General features: G+C 45.0%; 1 protein-coding gene across 2 annotated transcripts in view; it reads left to right on the forward strand.

Annotated features, from left to right (window-relative positions):
• Positions 1-22,618, forward strand: part of LOC138467662 (centromere protein J-like) — a 714,848-nt gene that overhangs the window by 188,447 nt on the left and 503,783 nt on the right. For both annotated transcript variants that reach the window (XM_069607842.1, XM_069607843.1), the window contains exon 4: positions 9,526-9,777. In XM_069607842.1, coding sequence (XP_069463943.1) covers positions 9,526-9,777 — 252 coding nt within the window. The remainder of the gene's footprint in view (positions 1-9,525; positions 9,778-22,618) is intronic.

Here is a 22,618-nt window from a genome sequence, read left to right on the forward strand (position 1 = left end):
GGTGCTTATGGTACAATGGCAATTGATGTTTGCTCTGGAGTCTTTTGAGCAATGTGCAGAGGCACGATAATCTTGCCACAAGTTTAGCAATCCAGGCTGCCGAGAACTTGCCTAAACACTTTGTTAACGTCTTCAAACATATTTCCAACGAGCACTGCTGTGAGAAGTATTCATGATGAACATTGCTGGAGAAGAAGAATCGCACACAATGCCCATACTTGCTTCTGTCCCCTACAGCACCAAAGCTGATGATGTAATAGAGATAGCGACTACAAAAAATTCTAGAAAGAGTTGCTGTAAAAAATGAATGCTGATGATTACAACACTTCTGTGTATTCTGTGTAGCATTATCCCAGTATTATGGTATTTGGAAAGCGTGCATCCATTGAGTTCTCTTTTGCCTGCCACGAACGGACCTGTGACAGACAGTCCAGTCCATGCACTCTCTTACACTCTCCCTCCAACAGAAGAAAGACACAGGGAAGGTTATGGTAATAACACGTTGCTTTTAATTATGAATATGACTCACTCAATCTTGAACAAGACTAACTGCTGGGTCTGCACCCATTTAACCCAGCATGGCGGAAAAGGAATAAGTTGGTATGTACAGCCATTACCCCTTAGTACAGCATGCTATGCATCACTGAGTGCACTCTTTTATGGAAAGTGGAATAAGAGTGACACAGGTCAATTAGACAAGACAAACATAGATGAATTTGAGAAAGTGGTAATGGAACCTGTAGGTTGTTCCATATTTAACAGAGCAAGATTAATAAAACCAGTAGTATCGCCAGTAGACAGACTGTATGTGCCTTATAAGTCATCTGTAATCACGTTTCGCATGGACCCAGTAGGGAACAAAGATGTAGTGCCCCCTCGTATACAATACATTATAATCCTTGCACTGTTCCATTTTGCTTACGAAAGAAAGGTTCCTATTCAGTAGGTATATTCAATAGATGCATGAATATTGCAGTACTTGAGAGAGAAGAAGAACCGATATATGTAGGTGACCCCGTCTATTTTGTAGGTGGAGAAATCGCTTATCCCTGGTTACCTAGAAATTGGGGTGGAACTTGTTACTTAGGGATCCTCTTCCCCAGGGAATTCCTTTCCTGAACATCAGATATATCAAAATTATCGAGATCAAGGCCTCGGCGGGATGATGAAGCAGGATTTATTGCGGGAGACATAGCAACATCATTTATACCATATTGGGGCCAAGCAATGAACTCGTATAATATAAGAAGATTGTCAAGAATTTTAGAAAAAATGATAAATGGAACGACTGATATATTGTATAATATGACCCTAGAAGAGAAGGCAATTAGATTAATGACACTTCAGAATAGAATGGCTCTTAATATAGTTTTGGCTGACCGTGGAGGTGTTTGTAAAATCATGGGGTCAGCGTGCTGCGTATTTGTGAGTGACTCCTCCCCTATGATTTTTGAGGCAATAAAGAAGTTAAACATTCTGAGTTCTGACCTTCATCCCCCAACAGGTAGTTGGGAACTGAACATAAGTTATTGGTTTTGGGGGTTACTATGCTCATGGGGATGGAAACTATTTGCAATTGTAGCAACGGTACTCGGAATCTTCATGACATGTTGGTGTTGCATACACTGCCTGCCAATTATTTGCTCAGAAATAAGTGATGAATGCATACACATGGTAACAGAGAAAAGAACTCCCAAAGTGGATACGAATGCAAATAATGAAACACAAACTATGAAAGAGTTTATGTCAATTGATATTGATGATGATGATTACAATAGTACGTATAGTTCAGAATTAGATACATGGTCAGAGGAAGATGCGATGTATGGCTGATGCATTTGGCTTACGGCCGACAGGAGGGTTTGTTAGTCTAGAAAATACCCTACCATAGCATAGATGGTATATTATGTTGGCTGAAAACCAATCGCATCATATGCCTAGCATCGCCAGTGACAGAATCGTCAGCATAACCATAGAGCGTCCATTTTGTGCCCGCAGACTCCGCCATTTTGCTTTTTCTTGCTTTTCTGTTCAAACGCTTTGCAAAAAAGAATTATATTTCATTCTGCTCCTGCAAAGAGCAAGGCCACACGTTACATGTTGAGGGACCAGCCCAGACAGAAATACATTGTTTTCCTCCCTCACAAGTCCTTGAAGGTGAGCAGAGAGGCATTTAATCACCAAGCCAGGTGCCAGCTGGTTCTGCTGAAGCTGCAGAAACTATAGAAATAGGCCATTAAAGGCATGAATTATACTCTCCTCAGGGCCCCCCTTTCTGGGCCCTCTTAGATCAAGCTGACCTCTAGCACACGAATATAAACTAGAAGATTGCATGCCCTGGAATGTGTTTCTCCTACGAACACAGTTTGCTCACTAAACAAGATGATTATGTTCTCTGTAACAAAGAATCCTGTCTGTGCCTTTGCAAATTGCAACTGTTGCTGAATCTAGTAATATAGATTAACAAAGAAACATCTTAGAAGGTGTCATATTCGTCATAATTGTCAATCACTGAACCCTTGTTCAGGAAGATACATTATGGGCGGTTTTGATGTGTCACAAACTGATTGTATGATGGTCCTTTTGTATATATGTCAGTGTTGTAGAATGCTCGCTCTCTTGCGTCTCACGAGGTCTGGGTGACACACGTTGTGAGACGTGAGATCCAGTCGGCCGACTGAGACTATTTGCTTTGCAATAAACCCTAGATTTTGGGAATTGAACCTTGTGTCTTGTGTATCAGTTTGTGTATGGTGATTGTGCCTTGTTTCCATGCGCGAGGGTCTTCAGGGCCTATCATAACTGCCATTCAAGATTGGTGTGCCGCCAATGATCTTTGAATGCCAGCAAGACGGAGATCCTCCTCATCGACACACCTTCATCATCCTTTCCCCTCACTTTCTGGCTGGCCTCCCTTGGCCCTCCTCCTAACCCCACCTGCGTGGCTCAGAACCTCAGGGTCATCTTTGACTCCACACTTTCCTTCTCCGCTCACATCTCTGATGTCTCTAAAAAGTCAAATTTCCTACTGTAACACCCTCTTTTTAAATCTACCTGCCTCTACTCTCCCCCCTCTGCAACTAATCCAGAACAGGACTGCGAGACTTGTCCTTGGCCTCAAGCCCTGGGATCGTATCTCTTCAGCTCTGAAATCTCTCCATTGGTTCCCAGTGGATGCAAGGATTAAATTCAAAACCCTCTGCATTGTCCACAAGGCTTTCTGGGGCCTAGGTCCAATCCAAAATACCTTCAGCTATCCCTCCCAAATACCTCCCCTCTCGAGCTCTTCGCTCCTCTACCTCTAACTCCCTCAGGGTCATTCGTTTTTCAAAGAAACGAGCTGGTGGTAGATCTCTGTCTTCGGCTGGGACCTCCCTCTGGAGCAGCCTCCTTGCCACTCTAAAACTTGAGAACCATCTCCGGTTCCGGAAGCACCTCAAGACCTTCCTCTTTGCTTCTGCCTTCGCTCCCCTTCTTCCCCGCTGATCTGTTCTCTCTTAGCACTGTGCACTTGGCCACACTGTCCTCCGGGCCCAGGTACCTGCTAACCCTGCCACCCTCCCGCAATGCCTCTGGGCCATCCCTTGCACTGGGGTCTGTATCTGTACCCATACAGCCCCCCATTTCTTCCTGCACTTATCAGACCACCCTATCTGCTGCCTTAAACCCAGCACTTGCCACTTGCTGGCTGCACTACCACTTTTTGTTGCCTTTATTATTTATTTATTAATTAATTTATTATTATTTATCTGTTCCTCCTTTGCTCCGCACTTTCCACTTCTGCGCCTTCCATGCATTTTCCCCTCCCCCTCTCCCATGTACTTGCACGTTTTCAATGTCACTGGGCCTAGTAAGATAGTTGTTTTGTTCTCCCCTGTTCCCCTCTCTTGCCTTGGTGCGCTCTGAAACACTTCTGTACGAGCGCGATTGAAATAAAATATCAATATCAATATCTGCCAGTTACATATCATGCTTTTGCAAGTTTGCCAGTACTTGGATTGGAACATCAATTCACCCAACTGCCAGGGGTAGTGGAAGTGACATCACACCGATTACACGAAGTGATATCATAAAACCTTTGACCCCAAAGACATCACAGAAAGTGATACCATGAGACCTTTTAACTTTAACGTAGCCGGAAGTGGAGTCACAGAGGTTATAGGAAAACTGATATGTACTCATGAGTGATAAAATTCTACAATAATAATGTGAATACAAGGTTTTGCCTACTAATACAATAATAATAATAACAATAGAACATTTTGCCTGCTTTAGTTGGCAATCGTAATTAAACGGTGTGTTGCCTTGCTATGCCTCGGATTTGGACATGATATGACCGGAGTACACCCAGCAGAACCAACAAAGCATAGTGGCATTAGCATCTTAAGCCAGGTGTAGTCATTATATACTAAATACAGCCCCACATTCCCAGGTGCTGCAATATTATGCCAAGTGTCTCCTACATGCAGATACTGTTCACCTATTCCTGCCATAAACTCACACACCCGGTATAGTCATACTATGCATGGTACAGCCTTAAATATCCAGTTTCTGGCATCAAATTCAAAGCCCTGCCTCAAACCTCAAATGCGTTTAGAGCTTTCACTTGGTTTTTCATATGTTCAGTGTCTGGCCTTATATCTCAAGCACAGCCTCAAATGCTCTATCAGGATATCATCCCAAGACCAATGAGCAAATGGACCCTGACAACCAGAACCTAGAAACAAACACTCCTTAGGTGTTGTCTGAAGGCATGGAAGAGCTGGGTGATTTGGACCTGGTGTCTGAGTTCCATTATAGTTATTACACTATCAATGTAACCTCCATGCCCCACTTCTTTTGCAATCTGGTGTATCATTCATGTTTTTGATGATAGGCGGAAGTAGAAGGATCTTCTAATCATGATTTTGTGTGTCACTGTATGTCATGTATATCCTCATGTCCAGCTCCGGTCTTCCTGCCCAGACAAGCGCAGCCTCAGATGCCCCAGTATCGCCATTGATTTGAGGCCTCCATTAGAATCCAGTCACATGATTTGGCCCATACCCTCAACCAGCCCATTGCCTGCTTGTCACACTGACTGTACAGTCTCAGCACTGCTCTAGCCCTATTCCTCTTCCTCTGCAGGGCTGACACTGCTTCTGTGTACACTCCAATTCCATTCTGGCGTCCTCCAGTGGCGTCACCACTTACTGCGCACTGCCCTGCTCCGGCCTGAGCATGCCCCATTTGCCAACAGCTTCCTCTGCACACCACATCATCAGGAACAGGAGTACTCGTTCATTGTCACACCCTCTGGAACAGCCTTCCTGCCTCCCTGAAACTTGAGGAGAACCATCTCCGGTTCCGGAAGCACCTCAAAACCTTCCCCTTTGCTTCTGCTTTCTCTCTCCCTCTCCCCTGCTAAAGTCTCGACATGAATCTGCACCGAATCTGCAACTGGGCCACTCTCACCGACCTCGGTCCTGGTCCCAGCCACTCTCCTCTTGCACTGCCTCCCTGGCAACCCCTGCACTGAGGGACTGTTCTCTGTATCCCTACAGCCCCCCTTTTCCCAGCACTTGTCTGCACTTACCTTGCACTTGCCACCAGCTGGCCCTATTTATTTACTTATTCTACTTACTTGTACTGCACTTCCCCCTTCCCCTTGCACTTTTCCCCTTCCCCTGCACTTGCGCGGTCTGAATGTCACCTGGCCTAGTAGGATCGTTGTCTGTCTTCCCCTTGTTTCTCCCCCCCCCCCTGCCTCGTGGCGCCTTGAGACACTTGTGTATAGGCGCGTTACAAATGCCATATCATATCATATCATATCAATTCAATTGTAGCCAATGGAAGGCTGCTGAGGGAGGGACAAGGGGTGAGAGCTGGTGAAAGTAAAGAGGGCTCTCTTTGGAGCCATTATTTATTTTCCTTTTCTCACTGCCTCCGTTCCCACACCTGGGGTTTCAGAGGCCGTGCCACAGGTCACATGGGAGTTTCTGGGTTCATAGACATATTATCACACTCACAGAGTCTGGCCCTAGGTGCCACGCTCCACATAACAGTTAGCCCAGAGGGAGGCCACCCAATCTAAACTGCATGAATAGCTTCCTGGCCTGCTTTTGTATACTGGAGGCCACAAAACCCTTCATCCCCTTATATCATTAGGTTTCAAATACCAGGACAGTGTGAGATGTAGCTTCTTGGCATCCTCTTGTATACTTGAGGCCACAATATCCTTCATCCCCTTTATATCCTTAGGTTTCAAATAGCACTACAGCGTGAGATGTATGTCTGGATTACCCAACATCGGGCCTCATTACGAGGAAGGAGGTAACCATGCTGCTTTTAGCAGCATGGCTACCCCCTTACCGGGTACCGGGTCCGGGTTCCTTGAATGAGGAATTACCGGGCCATTCTGACCTTGGAGGGCCCGGTAGTTCCTCATTCAAGGAACCCGGACCCGGTACATCCCCATTCCCATTCGAGCCCCCCATAGGGCTCATTGGGAATGGGGATGATGCTAACAACGGGCCTGTTAATAACGGGCACGTTGTTAGCATCCTGGTCTGCTCGCGGGACCCCGCTAAGGACGCCTGGTAAAACCAGGCGTCCTTAGCGGGTTCCCGCGAGCAGACCTCGTAATGGGGCAGTAAGGGGTTGACGGCTCCGGCACCTTTACCAGCGCCATTAACCCCTTACCGCCCTCCTCCTAATGAGGCCGATTGTCTCTCTTTTCACATCCGAAAATCTCCCTGACTGATTACTCACTACCAACGATGGGGGAGCTGAAATTAAGAATATACCTTTTTAGATCCTTGTAACTAACAAAACACTGGTATATTAAAACAAATATATATATTTTGATATATTAATTATTATTTCACTTGACCAATTTAATTTAAGAGCAAGAACTACTCAAATCCAATTTGTTATTACAAAATAAGGGTATAGAGCAAATGTGTAAAGAAAAGAGTTTATATTGCGCCATGCCTAAACAATATAAACCTTATTGCCTAACTATGTACACACAATTTAACACTCTGAACAGATATTAAAACGTATAATTAAACTGTGTGTATTAGTTTGTTAGCAACATACTACATCAAACATCTACATGCATGTTTCAACCCTTTTTGCTTACAATACAGACTTCCTCAGGGAAAAATACCCCTCCTGTTTTTTATTTGAGACAGTTTCCTATATAATACCAATGTAACATTGCTTATTTTAATAATTATTTCATTCTATTTAAAATGTTAAAATGCAAGTGCTTCTTGTTTGAAGTTTCCAAATGTTTCCACTTTGCTATGAATGGCATTCCAGTTAATCAGTTTTTTACTAAACTTTAATATGTAGAATTGAATGGAATGATTTTGATTTGTTCACATTCCAAAGGCATTGTTTGCCAGTGAAATTTCAAGTAAGAAAAATGTAGGGGTGAACATTGCAACAGGGGATAACTCTCAAGCTAAGTGATCTTTTTTGAAAGATTCACTGCCTGTTTGAGCCTCTATTTTTCCTAAAATCACTTTTCATGCAATGACTTTTCAAAATGTTCAGACTTCCCGCTGTAATTTAATAAAGGGTTCCAGCTGGACCCGCATGCCAATGTTAGGGGACCATTGTTACCACTTTGGCAGGATAAGAGCTATGCGAGGGATATTGCTACCGCAATCGTTGTGCAAATTCTAAGCAGTGCATACAGAGGGCACACACGTGAAACCGGTTGTGCATGTGATAGTAAATGGGCCATTGTGGGGCATTGTAAAGTGTGCTAATCAAAGTATTAACGAGTTTGCAAATCGAAGGTATGCTTAGTGGGAGAACGTGGAATATTTTGGAGCCACAAATCGTACACTAACCCAGTGCATAGCTCTCAATGAAACGGTCCCTCATTAGGAGTTTAGCTGTCCAATCCTTATTACTAGACTAAAGAAATAACACCTTTGCTGCTGTGTAACCCGACAACGTGTTCACCCACATCAATGACGGTAAGAGGCGCGTTGCTAAACATGACCTGGGTTCACACCCAGCGCTTGGCCGTGGCCGTCCATAATGTATTCTGATGTTATCCTGTGGTCTACTGGTGTACATGTTTGGTTATTTCAGTAGTGAGAGGGCTTAATACATGTTAACATCTCCTACTATATCACAGAACTGTCTGCAGGAAAGTGCCCCCCCTCCGTTGCACTTTCCCCTCATACCACCATGCTCAATGTGTGTTTGGCACACGTTCTGATTGGGCACCATTACCCGTCCGTAGACGTGCACTTTATAAGCAAATATTACACGCGATATAGCGGACTTCGTCATGAGATGACTTTCCATGAGGATAAAGCCTCGGGCACCATGCACACAGCTGGTGTTTCATGTGTTGCTAAATGCTAGTATACCTTTGCAAAGATGGCTCCCATGATGGGACAGAGAGCAGCAGACCTTCCTCCTCACCTTCACAAAGGAGGGCCTCTGCACGAGGGAGGCACAGAGGACTGGGGAAGAGCAGGAACAGCAGTCTCCATATTAAAAAGGTGCCATGCAAGCGCTAATTGGCCCAAGCACATAATGATGGGTGTGGCGGCTCGATGGTAAGGGGTGTTAACAGTGGTGCAGGCCCTCTGCTGTCCAACTCTTTACAATAGCCTGCAAACATTCCAATAGTATTCTGATCATGGATATTGTGTGAATAAAGTTGGGCACAACCACGCCCACATTCTATTCAAATCTATGGTATGTATTGGACGTTTTTTAAAGACCTCCACATTTCTAAACTTTGCTTCTATTAAAGATAAGTCACTTCACAGACCAGCTTTTTTTAAAGTAGTGGCCTCAAGGAGTGTTTCTGACTGCTGGAGGTGACCTTGACATTCTACATTGCAATGTAGTGACCTTGGTCGATGCAGGTTGACAAAGGGATCAGTGAGTGAGTGAAAAGAGGGAGTGGTGGGAGGGAAGTGGGGGGCCCATGGGAAGAGACTCATATTTGGAAAATAAAGACAACATTGTCTATGGCCTAAACCCTTATTGGTGGTGAAACAACTGTATGGCAAGCCAATAGCTGAGCTGGGATAATCATTGAGGCGAAAACACACTGAAAAAGGTATTGTTATAGAATACATTCGCTTCCCCACCCCCGCCCGCGCAGCTGTGACAGGTAAGCCGAGGTTGTTCTGCAACGAGTCAATTAAAAAGAGCACAAGGAGAACTTTTTCCAGGACTGGCCGGACAGGTTTGATGGGCAGTGGAAAAGCAGCCCCGTTGAGCTATGGATATGTGATAAACAAGGAGGTGCGGCCCTGCAAGTTAACAGCTTCAGCCTCACACAGCGTACAAAAGGAACACTAGCAGTGCAATAAGTATCACGCTTTCCAATTACTGGGACTTAAAACCACAACCATTATCGAGAATATGAAAAGATAGACCTTAATGTTGAGTTGTTTTGTTTGTATGGAGACCAATTTCCATCTTCTTTACTAGAAAGAAAACGAATTTACTTAAATGTTCTTCCTTTCTGCAATCTCCTGAATTACATTTGTTTTTTTGCAGCAGGATATCCATTTTCTTCTGGAATGCCCACTCAATTTGTCGCTGCAAGGCCGGGGCTTGTTCCAGGATACTCGGCGGCTACGTTTCCTTTAGGCGTGCCGCCGGAAATTCCCTCCTCGGCCCCTAATCAGGAAAGCCTGTCCGCCGTCCCTTGGACAATGCAGCCTTCTACACAGCGGAACTCACCGGCATCGTCGCCCAACAGTAGCCAATCAGAAACCTCAAGCAGCTTTCCCGCTGGGCAGAGCGTGGGTGAGTGCTAATATGGTTACAAGGAAATCCATTGTTGTTAGTAACAAGTACATTGCACTCTGCTCAAAATTCATTAGATACTGTACAAGTAGTAGTGGGTAATTAGGCTAGGCACTACGTAGATTGGTGACCTTGTTGCATTGTGACGTACCTTTATAGTGTGAAGTTGACTAGCATGCATTAGCAGAAGGCAATTCTAAACATTCTTTCTGTGACCTAACCTCGGGTTCTTTTTGTATTGTCCTGAGAGGATTAGAGGATTAGAATTGGACTATGTCTTCACTCATGCCTTTTCCCTTAGGGTTCTTTGACATTTCTTGTTGTTTTCATCAAATGCTCACCAATACCTCGGTTTTTGGGCCATCTGGCCTGTGCCACAACTGTAGGAAGTGGGTGTCCTTTATCAAGTCTGAATGTGGTGGGCTGTTTGCAACATCATTTGCACAAAGTTACTGCTGGCTTATTTCCTGTGGTGATAACTGAACGTTTCTTCTCCCTCCTGAGGTCCCACTTACTTTTTGTTCTTTTACAGTCTCTCTCATTCTGCATGGTGGTGTTAGGGGCGGGGCTGAGAGGGCGGTCTCCTTGCCGGTACTGCTCATCACTGCCGCCTGCAAAGTAGGGGAATTGTAGATGGCAATTCCCCATGAAGATACGTTCACCCCCTCTAGCACCAAAGTCTTCCTCCTCCGCTGACATATGGGATAACATAACTATTCAAAACGATCTCCCCTCCCTCAGAATGCCTAGTCCCAATATTAAAACAAGCACCACCAAAGCCAGTTGGTTTTGATTTTTATCTGTCAACTGCAGCTTCCTATGCCCAATGATGCCACCCTAAGCCAAGTATAGTCACCACAAGCCAAGGTAAAACTTCAAATGTGCAGATTATGTCTATATGCTAAGTGCAGCTTCAGATGCCCCAATAATGCCCTTATATGCATGGTATAGTTGCAGTATGAAGCCATGGCCTATTTTCAGCGAGAGCCTATGTGAGAAAGGGCATGAAAATAAAGAAATGGCCCCATTACCCGTAGGTCTGGTGACTTAATAAAGTTGCTCAACTCGAGTCCTCAACTCACAGTTGTAGGAGTAATGCGCATCATTCTGTAATTTAATTTTTCACTTCAAAATATAGGTAGTTTCATTTAACAAATTGAGCTTTTGTTGGCAATATCACCTGCTCAAAAGTGACTGTAAGGTGGAATGTGAAATTCCTATTTGTGCAATTAGCGGTGTTCCCCATTGAAGTCCTCTAAAAAAATGTGGACTAATGATAACCCTAGTTCGGCCTTAAATCGACTGGTAAATTACTGTTAAAGCATGCGGCAACAGCAATTGAATTTCACTGCTTAAGATAGCAGCAGTTTCCAGTGACATTAAAGAAATGTAATCTCAATGAGCGGTGAGCCAGTGAGCTGCACGTTGCACAGATCTCTGCATCTGGTTGTCAATCCACTGGGCTTTTTCCAGTGGAGTACTGGCAACATTTGGCCTGGGGGGCAAGTACAATTTTCTGGCCTATGGTGCAGTGGCCCAAGACCATAAAGCAGCGTCCCAGACTTCCCGAATAACTAAACTGAATATCAGCCTCTCCCCACATATTCATTGACATTGCTTTCCTTTTATGCAACATATTTTTTAGGTATGTTTGTGTTTTCTTAGAGACCCAGGCCCCAGGGAACCTCTCCCACATACCCAACCTAGTAAAATGATTTCACCAGGGTAATATAATTTGGTAAAATGGGAAATCTGGGATTAGAGCCAACACAGGTGAATACACTTGCACACCAAAATACATGTAGTTCAGTGGAGGGTAAACAGAAAAATAAGCATTATGTTGAATTGTTCAAGGTGTGGGGCAGAAGGACACAGCCTTGGTATCTAGGCTGGGTACATACATAGAACAAAAGAGGAATCCAGTGAGGATAGCTACGACCCCTGCACACTTTCTAAGAGGCCAAAGACGGTCTAATGGAGATTAAGTATAACATTTTAAAGAAATTTTAATCACTTAGAGTCTCTTATGAAGGCAATGTCAATAAAGAATTCAATGATATATTTGTGTTTATAAAAAACAATTTTTGCTTTTTATTTGTATCTTGGTAGGCCCAACGTGTTTCGAGTTATGTACACTCTTCATCAGGGGCAGCATATTCAACAAATTAAAGTCTACAAAAAATAATATATACAACAATACATTAGTATTTGTTTAAAGCAATTTTTTGTAAGTCCATTTAACATCAAAATGAGAAATCATGTTATCCATTTAAAAGGCCTTATGCCTTATTTGTGACAAAACATCCTGTCATCCGTCTTCATTAGTGACCCAGTAGTTACTCATCATGAGAAGAGCGAATACTGATGTGGAACGGTATTACATTGTATGAACGTTTGAATTAATGGTATGAGATTTCTACACATTTTTTATATATATGTGACAAATGTGACTTAGTAGGTCCTACCCTTATGTTCAGTGCGGGGTATACTAAAAATGTGTTACAATTGGTGGGAAGAGTGAATATCCAAATCAGAAGAAATGGACCTCCAGGGATGATGGAAAGAAGGGTTAATATGGATAGTGCATGGATTATCGATAACGTGCATGTTAGAACAAAGTGAGAATGAATAGTATTTATGGGAATGGAAAGTTGTCATCTTACCAAAAAGAGCCGAAATTTAGCATAAACTGATGGATGGAGACTGCGGAGAAGCTCCAGACGTCTTGATTAGTACGAGATGCAGAAGTCTTAACAAGTAATCTTGTTCAAGCCAAGTATCTTCTAGTCTACAAAAGGAGATTGTAGGTCCAAGTAATTAGTATACTAAAAATGTCAAAGAGTAAGCCAAATGGTGTTGGCTAAAAGAAGTACTTAACAAATAAGAACCAGCAAGGTGAGAAGCATCCAGATGCGGTTGGGAGCCGCGGCTGAATGAGCTTGTCAAAACACGGCCATGTATTTATACTAATTGTAACTATGACGTCATTCGTGCATGCGTCAGCGGCGTCAGACAATGTTGTGACATCACTCGCGCATGCGCGAAAAGACGTAAACAATTTCAATACCGATGTAAGTGCCAATATTTGATATTGTATAGAATGATGATAGAAGGAAGTGTTCTTAAATGCAAGTTTGCGAGTCATGCCGTTTAAGAGTAGCTAGAGGGCAGATGATTTGGATATTCACTCTTCCCACCAATTGTAACACATTTTTAGTATACCCCGCACTGAACATAAGGGTAGGACCTACTAAGCCACATTTGGCACATATATATATAAAAAATGTGTAGAAATCTCACACCATTAATTTAAACGTTCATACAATGTAATACCGTTCCACATCATCCACATCAGTGTTCGCTCTTCTCATGATGAGTAACTACTGGGTCACTAATGAAGACTGATGACAGGATGTTTTGTCACAAATAAGGCATAAGGCCTTTTAACTGGATAACATGATTTCTTACTTTGATGTTAAATGGACTTACAAAAAATTGCTTAAAACAAATACTAATGTATTGTTGTATATATTATTTTTTGAAGACTTTCATTTGTTGAATACGCTGCCCCTGATGAAGAGTGTACATAACTCGAAACGCGTTGGGCCTACCAAGATACAAATAAAAAGCAAAAATAGTTTTTTATAAACACAAATTTATCATTGAATTCTTTATTGAAATTGCCTTCATAAGAGACTCTAAGTGATTAAAATTGCTTTAAAATGTTATACTTAATCTCCATTAGGCCGTCTTTGGCCTCTTAGAAAGTGTGCAAGGGACGTAGCTATCCTCACTGGATTCCTCTTTTGTTCTAAATCTGGGATTAGAGCCCAGTTTGTAACTGGACAACAGGCTCCATCTCCATTGGTAGAGCTGAGTCAGGGAGTCTGCCTTCAACCTGAGAGCCAGACACGTGTTGGCAGGACAAAAGATCCAAACTTGGCTTCCTGCTACCCCACCGCACAGCACAATAGCCATACCTGGCACCCTGTTTACCGGACGCCCACAACACAAGAACGCCACTTGCCTCCCCACCAGTATGCATTGTACAAATGGGTAATATTAAAGCAATAATCACGTTCCGTGGGCTGGAATGAGTGGTAAGGGCCTGAGTTAAAGATCCAACGCATAATAAGGTCCTTTAACAAGGGCCCCTGGTGCCGTTACCACCTGTTTCAGTACATGGAATGGGGGAATAAGGCTATTAGCACCCGGGTTGCCAATCCGGTATCTCGGGGTGCTGATAGCTATGTCTTTCAGATGGATGAACGGGACACCTCGTGACGTCACGTTCATTCATTTAAAAGACTGTTTCAAAATGGCCACCAGAGAGCTGGAAGACGTGGCTCCAAGAGGAGCCTCTCTTCCATTTCCATGGTGGCTAAAAGATAGAAGGAGCGGCGGCAGCAGCGGCAGCAGGGCAGGGCCGCTGCCACAGCTGAAGTGTTCAGGTAAGTGGGGGTTTGAGGGACAGAGAAATGAAGGAGAAGGGAAAGTAAGGGAGAGTGGGGGAAGAGGGTGGGGTAGGTGAATTAGCCGTCAGGTTGCTCAGAAAGCGGGCTTGGATCATGGGATTCAGCCCGCAATCCCAGCAACCTGATTGGTTTGCTCCCCCCACCCTGGGTGCCTGTCATGCATGGAGTAACACTATGGGCCTCATTACGAGGTGGGCGGAATGGATTTAACAGTGCCGGTAATGGTGCCGGTAAACCCATTCTGCCCTATTACGAGGTCCCCTTGTGGGACCTGCTCAGAACGTCTGGTCAGACCAGACGTCCTTTGCGGGTCCCGCAAGGGGACCAGAGAGCTAATAACGGGCCCGTTATTAGCTCCCTCCCCATTCCCATTGAGCCCTATGGGGGCTCAAATGGGAATGGGAATGGGGATGGGTTTTTTGAATGAGGAATTACCTTGTCCTCCAAGGTTGGAATGGGCTGGTAATTCCTCATTCAAGGAACCCAGACCCTTATTAAGGGCATGGCTGCCTCCAAACTCGTAATGAGGCCGCATGTCTATTTATTTATTGCACATTTGTATGGTGCCTATACACAAGTGTTTGCAGGAGCAACAAGAAGGGGGCTAGGAGGACATGGGAAATCAAAGGAAAAACAACAACAAGAACAAAAGAAAGGGTTATATTGGCCATCTGACACTCCTACCTTGCAAATGCATGACACAGTGATAAGTGCGAGAGGGGCAAGGGGAAGAGGGAGAAGTGCAATAGTGGGGGAGCACCAGTAAGCACTGGTAAGTGTTATTCAGGCCAGGGCGGCAAGTGCCCGGGGAAAGAGAGGAGGGGAGGAAAAGACCAGTGGACAGGAGCACTAGGTTGGGATAGTGCAGGAAGGGATGCCTTAGGGCAAGTGCTGGCATTGGAAACTGGCAGGGACTGGTAGGGGGTGGTCTGGTCCCAATATGACTGAAGGGACCAAGCCCCAGTCACATCGGCAGGTGGAGAGCTTAGCACGGGAGGGGGAGAGGGAAGGGGGATAGGGAAGGATGAGGCGAAAAGGAAGGTCTTGAGAATTTTCCGGAACGTAAGAAGATTCAGCTCAAGTCTGAGGCGGGAGGGAGGCTGTTCCAGAGGGAGGTGCCAGCCAAATAGAGGGATCTATCTCCCACTCTCTGCTTGGAGAAACATTTGACCTGCAGAGAGTTGGAGCCAGAGGATCGAAGGATTGTGGCTGGGCGGTATTTCAGGAGGGAAAGCTGGATGTAGAGAGGTCCCAGGCCCCAGGCAGCCTTGTGGATGATGCAAGGGGTTTTGAATTTGATCCTTGCAGTCACCTGGAGCCAGTGGAGAGATTTTAGGGCTGGAAAGATGCGGTCCCTGCTCTTGAGGCCAAGGATAAGTCTTGCAGTCCTATTCTGGATTAGTTGGAGTGGGCGAAGGGAGGAAAGAGGAGGTTTAGGAAGAGCTGTTCCAGTAGTCAAGCATAGAGAGAACCAGGGCTCTGGAGACATTGAGCTTCTGGGGGAGGTGAGGAAAGGTAGAATGCTCCTGAGGAGATGAAGTTGAAAATTAGATTTTTTGACAAGGTCCGTAATGTGTGGAGAGAAGGAGAGAGAGGCGTCAAAGAGGATCCTGTTTTTTTTGCCTCACAATTAGCTGAGGGGAGGGGACACAAGGAGTCTGGCCAGAGAGTGAGAGGAAAATAGGAGCAGGCATTTCAATAAGAAGGATCTCTGTCTTGCTGGCATTGAGGCAGAGATCATTGGCAGAGCACCATGCCTGAATAGCAGTCAGGCAGTCAGGTATAAGGTAGGAAGAGGAGGAGGAGGAGGAGGAGGTAGGGGAAGGGAGCCAGAAAGAGAGCTGTGTGTCATCTGTGCAACATTGGATGTGAGGAGAATAGGTGGAGATCAGGTGGGCCCGAGGGGCCAGGTAGATATTGAAGAACCATGGCGATGGGATAGAACCCTGAGGGACCCCACACGTAGAGGGTGAGTTGGGGGGAGAAAAGGACCCATTTGAACTTGGGAGGGTCTGTTAGAGAGGAAAGAGGTAAGCCAGGCCAGTGCCCTGTCCGTGATGCCTAGGGTATCACGGAGAGGGTTTATGAGGAGTAGTTGACAAGGTCAAAAGCAGAGGAGAGCTCGAGGAGGATCAGAACAGAAGGAGAGTTTGATTTGAGAGCAGGTCTTCTCGTGTATTTAGGAGAGCAGTTTCAGTGCCTGTGTCTGCCCTGAAACGAGACTGGTGGTCAAGGAGGCAGCCAGCCATTTTGGTGTGAAGGGTCAGTTGGGCGATGACCAGCTTCTACATGAGTTTGCCCAAGGAAGCGGTGATATAGATAAGTCGATAGTTTGCCGGTCAGCAGATGGCTTTTTTAGGAGAGGGTGCACAAGGGAGTTCTTGGGGGGTTGAGGGAAAGAGCCTGTGGCAAAACAGTAGTTGCAGAGGTCAGCCAAGGCAGGGGCGAAAATGTCAGTGTTGTCCTTGATGGTTCTGGAGGAGCAGGGTAGCACCTGTTTAGAGGAGACTTTCATAGAGTGGACAACTCTAGAGATCTCAGAGATCTCATCTTGTGCAATGGGAGAGAGGGAGGCAAGTATGGGAGGGAATGGGGGTCCGGAGAGAGGAAAAAAGGGGGGATGAGGCAGTAGGGAGCAAATGACAGAGAGGGCAGGATGTCAATGAGGAGACTGCATAGAATTGGTGAATTGCAGATTTGAAAGCGTCCAGCTGTGTTGTTAGGGGCTCCATAGATGCAAGCTTGGACATTAACTCTTTTCTTGGAGCAGATGGAAAGACGGTATTGCCGTTGGAGAAGGCAGCAGGCCAGTTTGTCAGGGCATGAGCTAGATGACTGCTACTTCGGTTCTACCATTCGTGATTGCGTTGCCCCTGGTTACTTTGTTACATTGGAGGGAGAGGCTGCATGTCTAGGAGACACACACGACCGAGCCGAAGCAGCACTCCAGAACAGACAGAACCCTGCTTGGGAGTCGTACGCTGGTTGAGTACGGCTGTGACTGGAGGTTAAAGTATAGCCGCTACTTGAAGACAACACACTGGAATAGCCTAATCATTGTTGCAAAAAAAGAAGGGAAAGCACAAGGTTAGCTGTTGTTCTAAATAGAAGTTCCCAAGTTTCCTACCAAAAAAGGGTAATTGACGCCGCTAAAAATTGTAATGCAGCCTGTAATGATAATGATGTGTTATTTATATAGCGCCTTAATCCAAGGCACTTTACAGAGCACATAATTTCATATCACCCAACCGAAATTGGTACTCATTTATCAACACCGGAAGGATGATTTGGCCTTGCCAGGATTTGAACCTGTGACCTGCATATCACACTCAGATTGTAGCAGCGAGTGCTCAACCCATTGAGCTATCTTACCAGCTTTAATAAATAAGAACAAATAAGAGTCACAAACAGTAAGCATCAAGAAGCTGGATGCCGTGCCGTAATGCAGCACCTACTGTTACGGGCTACAAAGTCAGGCTGTAACTAATGATAGGCTGACACGGACAAAAAGAGCATCAGTGAAAGTTACAATAGGAGTATCCTATGCATGTATATGATTTAGTCAAATAATCCTATCGGCTAGAAAAAGAGGATATAAAGATTGTACGGCTCCTAGCAGCATAGAGCAGTAACCTCCAAGAAGGAAAGGTATGAATCACCCTGGGTATCACAGCTTGCTAGAAGCGAGTATTAAGTCCCTTAAGAAGTTCCTGCGATTGGGTCGAAATAAAAAAGGAATGAAACATGTCGGGCAATCCAATAGATACTAGATCTTCAATTAGATCTTAATAATAATGGCGATAGCTGCACAAGTAGAGGTTAATAGAATGGACAGCACTTTAGCACGATGACACTTTTTAGCACATTTTGCACTTTAGATTGGTTTCCAAAATGTGTTTTCAAATGTAGAGTTGTATTGATTGGTGTTCTGAATATATTTGGTGATATCCATTTGTGAGCATTGAAGGGTGATGAACATTTTAAAATGTGTTTTCTAAGGAATCGAATGTGCTCAATTTACATGTGTAATCGCTAGTATTTAGACTCTATCCATACAAGCAGTTCAGGAGGGTTCATTCTTGAAAGTTGGCTGTATATTTTAGTTCATAGAACCAGAGGAAACATGAATCCATCTGGGATTGGGTGCTGGAGAAGGAGTAAGATGACTATTCATTTGTGTTTTCAAGGAAGGTGAAGGGTGTTTGTGTGCGGGTGTGTGTTTATGTTCGGTTTGTGTGACTCTGGTGATGTAGTTGAGTGTTTTGCAATTGGGTAAAGTATATGTAGAAGAATGTGCCTGTGTTCATGTTACTGTATATATATATATAAATATATATATATGCAAATGTTGTTGATTTGCATGTGTCTATTTTGTTGGTCAGATAAGAATGTTCTAGACCAGACAAAAAACTTAGGGAGGGGTCATTAAGAGTTTGGTGGTAATAGTAAAATCAGCAGTAATCAGCAAATGCCACCGATTTTACTGTTGGCTCAATTCAGGGTTTCATCAAATACCGCCAACAGTATTCCATGGGAATACTGACAGCGGTATTTTGAGGAGATGTTCTGCTGGAAATATGCCTATTTTCATTTTATTTTATTATTTAGATTTTTGTGGGCCACCTAAAATCGGCTCAAAAAATCGGTCTTTTGGTTAGGCGACCTACAAAAATCGAAATAATGACATAGAACCTCTTTCAATGAAGTGACAAATGTTTTTACAAAGGTTCATGGTAAGGGGGTGAAAATGTGGGCATCTCCAATGACCTCCCTCACCACCTTAGCCACGTTTTTCAAAAAAAGGTCAGAATGGACCCTTTCATGCATAAAAATGTACAATAGTGGTAGAAACCACTAATATACATAATCCATTTTCACCTTCACTTTGAAGGTGGAAGTGGCTCCCTTTAAAAAAAACAAAAACACCTTTTTATGCTACTTCCTGTAGGGGTGGTATTTCTAAAATATTCAAAAAATAACATCTCTTCCGGTGGTAAACTCTGAATTGGACAGCTTTTCACAAATACCACTGGTGGAGGTGTAACTTTCTCCAATGGTATTTCATTAAATAAATCCACCCAACTCCAAATGACTCCCTTAGTTTGTAGGCTACTAGCAATGAAAAGTTGAATGTAACATCTTTTTATGCATGTTTATCAACTGCAGATGACCAGCGTTCAAGCAGACTAGGGGTACAGCTTCAATCTATCTCCTCAGTTGCTCTGTTGGTCTCCAAGGGATGGGAACTACTGAATCACTTGCACCTGCATTACCGGTGCCAGTGATTCAGTCATGTATCTGCCAGTGGGGGCCTGATCTACCTGCAGGTCAGGCCTGCTGGGAGGCCTGTGTCCCCCCACCAGCAGACATGTACTTTGCCGGTCTGGAAAAAATGATGGAAAAATTACTAGCATTGTTTCCGGCATTCTTTCGAACTGGCAAGGTAGTAATGAGGGCCTAAGACTGGGTTTATTCATGTGGAAGAAGATTTTGTTACAGCACATCTTAATTTACTGTACATTCTTTTTTTTTAATGACCCAGCATTGTCTATATCGAGATCTTGAGCAAGCAAACACAGATTCTGCCCTGATGATAGAATCCTGTCCGAAATGCATTAGAGCCACGTTACGAATCTGTTTTCCTCGCACTCTACTGTTACATTGTATTAAAGTTGCTTTTGAATCATCTCACAAGTTGGCAGCATATTGTTCTATTATGCTATGACTTAGTGTTTTAACTGTATTGATACAAAAATAAAAAACTTTAACCTCACATAGCTTTATGGTCTTGGTTGACCTAATTGTTGAGTACACAGCACCAAGGGAGATCCCTCAGTGATAGTAGCCGGTCTTTCAACTGGGCCCCATGTTGATTACCGCAAACAATCCAACAGCCATTTCTATAAGCTCCATACAGTAATATGCATCATGCTATTCAATGTGTTTTTAAAACATTTTGTAACAAGCTCACCAGGGATCATGAAGTTCACCAGAGGAAAGGGGAAGAATTCTAACAGAATAAAACTGGGGACAAGCTCTAAGATATGGACCCTTACTTCTGTGGCAAGTAGGAGTTATGATATGAGCACATCCTCTGACAAACTGGACTGCCGCCTGCTCCAAAGGCAATGCAGACTCTCCATCTGCTCGAAGAAGAGGGCCTATATCCAAGCCCGCATCTTTGCATCCACTAACAACACGGCTGAACTTTCCAAAATCTGCAGGGAACTCTTCAACCCTAGCGCAGTCTCTACTTCTCTTCGGCTTTCCCTGGTACTCTGCACTTCTCTGGCCCCTCACTTTATTTCTAAAACTCAGGACATCCCGTACCCACTCTCCTCTACTCCTCCCCCTTCTCCCTCACCCAATCTCAGGCTTCTCCTGGCCCCCCTCTCCCCTCCTACTCTCCTCTTTTTCTCACGTAACACCTGAAGAGGTTTCTAGACAAGTCCGCTCTATGAAAATCTCATCCAAACAGGCGCTCCCCTACTCCTCCTGAACTTTCAAGGACAACATTGTTTTCCTTGCTCCAGCCTTGGTCGATTTCTGCAATCACTCATTTGCCACTGGATCCGTCCTCTCACTCTTCAAGTACTGCTTTGTGTGCCCTCTCCTTAAAAAGCTTTCTGCTGACCCTTTCTGTCTGGCAAACTACCACCCTATTTCTATTACCCCCTTCCTGGGCAAACTCTTGGAGAAGCTGGCCATCTCCCAGCTTATTCACCACACTGAATCTGTTGGCTGTCTCCATGACCACTAGTCTGGCTTCAGAACTGCCAGAGGCATGGAAACTGCTCTCCTGAACACCCCTAAAAACATGCTCTCTAATCTCGATTCCAGCTCTCCTTACGTACTCATCCTTCTTGACCTTTCCTCTGCCTTTGATACAGTCAATCGTGCCACCCTGATAAATCAGCTCCATGATAACCTTGGCATCACAGACCTGTCTCTGGACCAGTTGACCTCTTTCCTCTCTGACCAGCCTTCCCGGGTCCAACTGGGCCCTTTTCTCTCCACCATCTCACTCTCCAACTGCATAGTCTCACAGGGCTCTTTCCTCTCGCCTTGGCTTTTTAACATCCAACTGGCCCATGTAGCCCATGTGATCTCCATCTTCTCTCCTAACATCCAGTGTTATGCAGATGACACGCTGCTCTCCTTCAAGCTTTCCTCCTCTGCCTCCTCCTCTTCCTCTCTTATTCCTGACTGCCTGTCTGCTATTCAGGCATGGTGCACTGCTAACAATCTCTGCCTTAAAGCCAGTAAGACTGAGATGCTTCTCATTGGGACCACTGCCCCCTCTTTCCCATCCCACACTCTGACCACCCTCCATGGGCTCCCTTCCCTCACCCTCCTGTTTGGCAAAAAACCTTAGTGTCATCTTCGACTCCTCTCTCTGCTTTTTTCCTCACATCACAGACCTTGCCAAGAAGGCCCGCTTTCAGCTGCACCTCCTCAGAGGCATTCTCCCTTACCTCACCTGATCTCCACCTACTCTACTACTTGTGTTACACAGACAACAAACAGGTCTCTTTCCAGCTGCCTTCCCCTACCTCCTCCTTATCCTCCTCCTTATACCTGACTGCTATTCAGGTATGGTGCTCTGCCAATGATCTCTGTCTCAATGGCAGCAAGACAGAGATCCTTCTTATTGGGACGCCTGCTCCTAGTTTCCCCCTCACTGTCAGGCCAGACTCCTTGGCCCCCCCCCTCACCCACTTGTGAAGCACAGAAATATTGGGATCATCTTCGACTCTCTCCTTCTCTCCACCCATCACAGGCCTTGCCAAGAAGTCCAATTTTCAACTTCATCTCCTCAGGGGCATTCTACTTTTCCTCACCTTCCCCCACAAACTCAACGGGCCTCATTACAAGTATGGCGGTAAGGCAACAATGGCACCGTTGCTACCGTACCGCCATACTAGGAGTTCTGCTCGCGGGTGCCCTTGCAGCCACCAGGTGTGACCTGGTGGCCGTATCAGCACCCGTGAGCAGAACATGATGGGAGCACCGGTATCGTTAACAACGGTACCGGTGCTACCACCCTTCCCATTCCCATTGAGCCTTATGTGGCTCAATGGGGATGGGGATGCACCGCGCCCGGCAGCCGCGAAAGGGCAATTACCGGGTCCGGCTGGGCCGGAATAGCCTGGTAATTGCCCATTCGCGGGTGCCGGACCTGGATGCGAGTTTGGAGGTAGCCTTGCCGGTAAAACCGGCAAGGCTACCTCCAACCTGGTAATGAGGCCCAATGTCTCCACATCTCTGGTCCTCTCCAGGCTGGACTACTGCAACAACCTGTTCCTCAATCTGCCTATCTCCTCCATTCGCCCCGTCAACTAATCTTTTTTTTTTTTTGTACAGCT

The sequence above is a fragment of the Ambystoma mexicanum genome, chromosome 4q (genome assembly GCF_040938575.1).
Source record: "Ambystoma mexicanum isolate Mex_15411 chromosome 4q, UKY_AmexF1_1, whole genome shotgun sequence".
Lineage (NCBI taxonomy): Eukaryota > Metazoa > Chordata > Amphibia > Caudata > Ambystomatidae > Ambystoma > Ambystoma mexicanum.